We start from the raw sequence: 4,093 nt of genomic DNA, 5'->3' as shown, positions 1-4,093 counted from the left end.
TAAATGAGCAGCAGAATCAACAACTGATGGAAACTTATCGATAATAAAGGAATACATTAGGTTTTACAAGATCTAATATACATTTTTTTTTTTAAAGACGATACAAATCACTCGGATAACTTACATGCTCACATTGAAATTTCCCCTTACAATTGAAACAATTATGATGAACCTACAAGGAATGAACAGTTAGCCTTTTCGCTACCAACCGGATGCCAGCATTCTGCTGGAAATCATACACGTCTACAGAGAAATAGGCATCTATTATACTTCCAGGAACAAGGAGTTGCTCGAGCACAGCGATATCTAATCTGCTGAAAACAAGCTTTTGGTTGTCCCCAGATGGCTCTTTCTTGTATATTTCCGTTGAGTAGATAGCAGCATCACCATTTGCTATTGTGGGTATGCTGTAAAATATCAAAAATTTCAGCAGGTTATATCGTAGCTAATAAGTTACATGTATAAAATTATACTAATATGAGACTGTAAATACCATACTTAGAAGGGTTACTGAATATAGACCCCTTGTAGTACATTGCCTTTTTAACTTACTATCCATGTAGTTCTATCGTTGCAGATAGAACCCCTGGGTTAAATAATTTTTCGACTCTGTTACCCTCAGACTCGCTAATTTCACCCATATCTACCAATATTTTTACCGGGCTAAAAGGGTCAAAAAATATTTAACCCACAGCGTCTGTCTGCAACAATTAAACTACAGGGGTAGTCAGTGCAAAACAACAATACATCAGGGTGTCGATGTGCATTAACCCAGAAAAAAGGGAATATCCTCATCAGCTAGAAAACAGAAGATATTAACCAAGGGCTTTACAATGCTACTTCTTAAGGATCAATATTCTGAAGAAACAATAATTCCCAGAGAGTGGCCCGCTCAAACTTTGGGAATTATCTAATTTTGTAATTGTTAGCTTATCCGTAAACAAAAAGATCATTTTATTACCTAAAGACTAACTCTAGATGCGTAATAATCAATATTATAAGAGAGAGAGAACTTACTGCAACCGAATGCTGGAAGAATTTGAGTATACATCCTTCTTTATAACAGGTCTCCAATCAGAGCTGCTACCAGAATCCAAAGCCAATTTTTGGGCAACGCGATCGCAGAATTCCAATACTTGGCATAAATTTGCTGGCGCCTTGACCACAATACTCAGTTTTGGTCGACCAGCATGGTCAAAATACTTGCTACTAATCCCAAACTGGACCCTTATCCCCAAAGAACAAATCTGGAGAGGAGAATCTCTATGAAGTAGAAGCATTCTGTATCCATAGTTATAAAGAGGAACTTGTGATGCACTAATAAAGTCAACAGAAATTTCATCGGGAGCCAAGAATCCAGCATAATGACTAGAGGCCTCCGAGACCAATATGGGAGCGCATGATTCAGGTGATTGTACTGAAGGGCTTGTTTCCTCGGTAGCATTTCTTTCTGAAGAATCTATGACCATTTGCCCAATATGAGTCACTAAGTCGGAAGCATTATCATCTGGTAGAGGAATACAAGGTTCAGCCTCAGCAAGTATTGGGTTAGCTCTACTGGGAGAGGCAATTTCATTATCTGGTATTCTTTGAACAGTATTTTCACTTATCAAAGTATTGGCCAAAAATACATCCGGAAGACTTGATTCCTGCAAAAATTATAAAAGATATTGTTACATCCACAGCTAAATGTGTCAATGCTATCAAATAGAATACAGGGCCTTGCTCAAACAAAACTAAAGCCACCAAGCCAATATGTATAGGCGTCATTGATATTGCGATCAACGTGAAACATGTGGAAACTCATTTAAACATGTTAAAAATCTTTGACCGCCTTAAGATCATGATAATACTAAAAGTGGAGATCTTATAGCCTTGTTTAAATTAGAGGAGTCCAGAGGATGTGTCAATGAAATTGGTTAAACATTGGTGAATTACAAAGCAAAATCCATATTGTAACTAGCATCAATCCCATTGAATAAGGGAAGAGAAAGATTGCTGAGTTCATTGACAAAAGTCACTAGTCTTATTTTTAAATATGAAGAACTTATGTTAGTACTGGAATAAGACTAGATTGGATATATGCTTGAGGGAATACAAAAAAGGGAAAGATGAGAGGGGCAAATTTTGCCTAAACAGCCAGCAGCCGCTTATATAAACTTTTGGAGGTTGTACAGAGACAGGGGTTGATCCTGTTCAAGTTTAGACTAGCCTCTATTGCATTAATTTCTGATGTGATCCATTTAGGTTAGCTCAAAGCTTGCTCAGGCAGAATTGGGTTGATCAGTTGCACAGTAACATAACCCAGTAACATAAACTAGGTTGAACCAAGGTTCGCGCCTGTAATATGATGGTTGTCATAGAAATTAATGTGATAATGATCTTACTTCAAAGTAGCTTGTGTTACTAGTCTATGTGGCTGTGATCCTGATCAATAATAGATCTAGAACAAAACATGAACAGGAAGATAATGAATCAAGAACAGTTTATCTGCACACGCTCACAAACCACACGAACATACGCACACACCTCACACACATCCTCAAGCATACATTTTTCTAGTTTACCCACCCAAAAGCAAAAGTTGCATAGCATACTAGACACCCTTGCTTTTAATTGTTTGATTACGCATAAGGAATCCAAATATAGTAAACTTGAAATGATATTTTTACTTGAGAACACATTACTTAACGTTTACTAAATATAACAAAGAGGACTAAGGTGACATAGACAACATTGAAAAAGCATAATACAGGAACAGATAAAAGGAGTAATCTCGATTAAAGAAATCCCACAGTTATGGAGTAGCTAGAATCAAAATATAGATGGGATTAATGCGTACCAAGAACAGAACTGTAGCGCAATATTTGAGGACTTCAAAATTCATTCTAACATCATCCAAGCTCCTGTAAATTAATCAATTTCCATATCAAAAATCTTACCTAAAATTCCTAAAAGGAACACAAAATATAGGAAGAGCTAGAGAGTGTCACCTGTGCCTTTGCTGTCCAAGTCCAAAATAATTAGCCAAAGTAGCCATCTACACAGAAAGCATCTGACTTTAGCAACTCACAACCGACAATCCTAAAAGTTAACTTATTTGCACCTCACTACCCCAAAATTTCAGCCATTAATTTATTTTTGATATGCTGAAGTTCTATTTTGACAATTGACGTAAGTTTAACAATTTGATACCCCATTTTTGATATGCTGAAGTTCTATTTTGACAATTGACGTAAGTTTAACAATTTGATACCCCCAAAACCTTAACTATGTTGCTCAATCTCCCCATACTGTAATTAAAAAAAAAAGAGGAAACGTTAAGGAAATTTGTTTATCATTTACTTTTCTATGTGTTGATATTCTTGAACAAAAAAAGTAACTTCTTTGCACTTTGGGGTATCAAGTTCTCAAAATTCTATGTGTTGATATTCTTGAACAAAAAAAGTAACTTCTTTGCACTTTGGGGTATCAAGTTCTCAAAATTGAACTTCACAGGGTATCAAAGTTATAAAAGGATGAAGCTTTGGGGTATTGAAGTGCAAATAACCCGCTAAAAATTTCACAAACTACTGCAAAAAAATTAAATAATAAATAATTAATTACCTTCATGTCCCCAGCTCTCCTCCCAAACACAAACTACTGCAAAAAAATTAAATAATAAATAATTAATTACCTTCATGTCCCCAGCTCTCCTCCCAAACCTCTGCCTAAGCAACGGCAGAGTATCAATCATCCCCTTCGCCTCAGGCGCAGGCCTCCCGATCTCCGCAAACGCCTCGCGAATCCTCGCACAGTCAAACCTCACAATATTGTGCCCAGCCCAAACTCTCCCTGCAACAAAAAAAACCCACAACCCGTTCGATAAAATTCCCCAACCAAAACCCAAAAACAAAACCCGGCCCGTTAACAAAAACCCACCATTAAGCACGTTGAACACCTGGTCAGCGACGTCTTTGAAGTAGGGAGCGTTCTCCACTGTGTCCTTAGTGATCCCATTGCAGCGAACTGAGGTCTTTGAGATCGAGTTCGGGTCGGATGGGCGAACGAGAGTCGAGTAGCTGCCGACCTCGACGAGGCGGCGGGAGCAGAC

The 4,093-nt window shown here is 37.6% G+C and overlaps 1 protein-coding gene across 1 annotated transcript in view; it reads right to left on the bottom strand.

Annotated features, from left to right (window-relative positions):
• The window catches only part of LOC109849835 (protein NEN1-like), a 4,412-nt gene continuing 319 nt past the window's right edge, over positions 1-4,093 (bottom strand). Inside the window, exons 1-6 of the mRNA XM_020419721.1 lie at positions 3,922-4,093; positions 3,677-3,834; positions 2,994-3,040; positions 2,843-2,906; positions 1,018-1,649; positions 1-407 (exon numbers count right to left, since the gene is read on the bottom strand). The exon at positions 3,922-4,093 is cut by the window's right edge and continues 319 nt beyond it. Of these exons, the coding sequence (XP_020275310.1) occupies positions 173-407; positions 1,018-1,649; positions 2,843-2,906; positions 2,994-3,040; positions 3,677-3,834; positions 3,922-4,093 (1,308 nt within the window). The 3' untranslated portion in view covers positions 1-172. The remainder of the gene's footprint in view (positions 408-1,017; positions 1,650-2,842; positions 2,907-2,993; positions 3,041-3,676; positions 3,835-3,921) is intronic.

This window comes from Asparagus officinalis, chromosome 7, assembly GCF_001876935.1.
Source record: "Asparagus officinalis chromosome 7, Aspof.V1, whole genome shotgun sequence".
NCBI classification, from domain to species: Eukaryota; Viridiplantae; Streptophyta; class Magnoliopsida; order Asparagales; family Asparagaceae; genus Asparagus; species Asparagus officinalis.
This window is presented reverse-complemented; position numbering and strand designations above follow the sequence as displayed.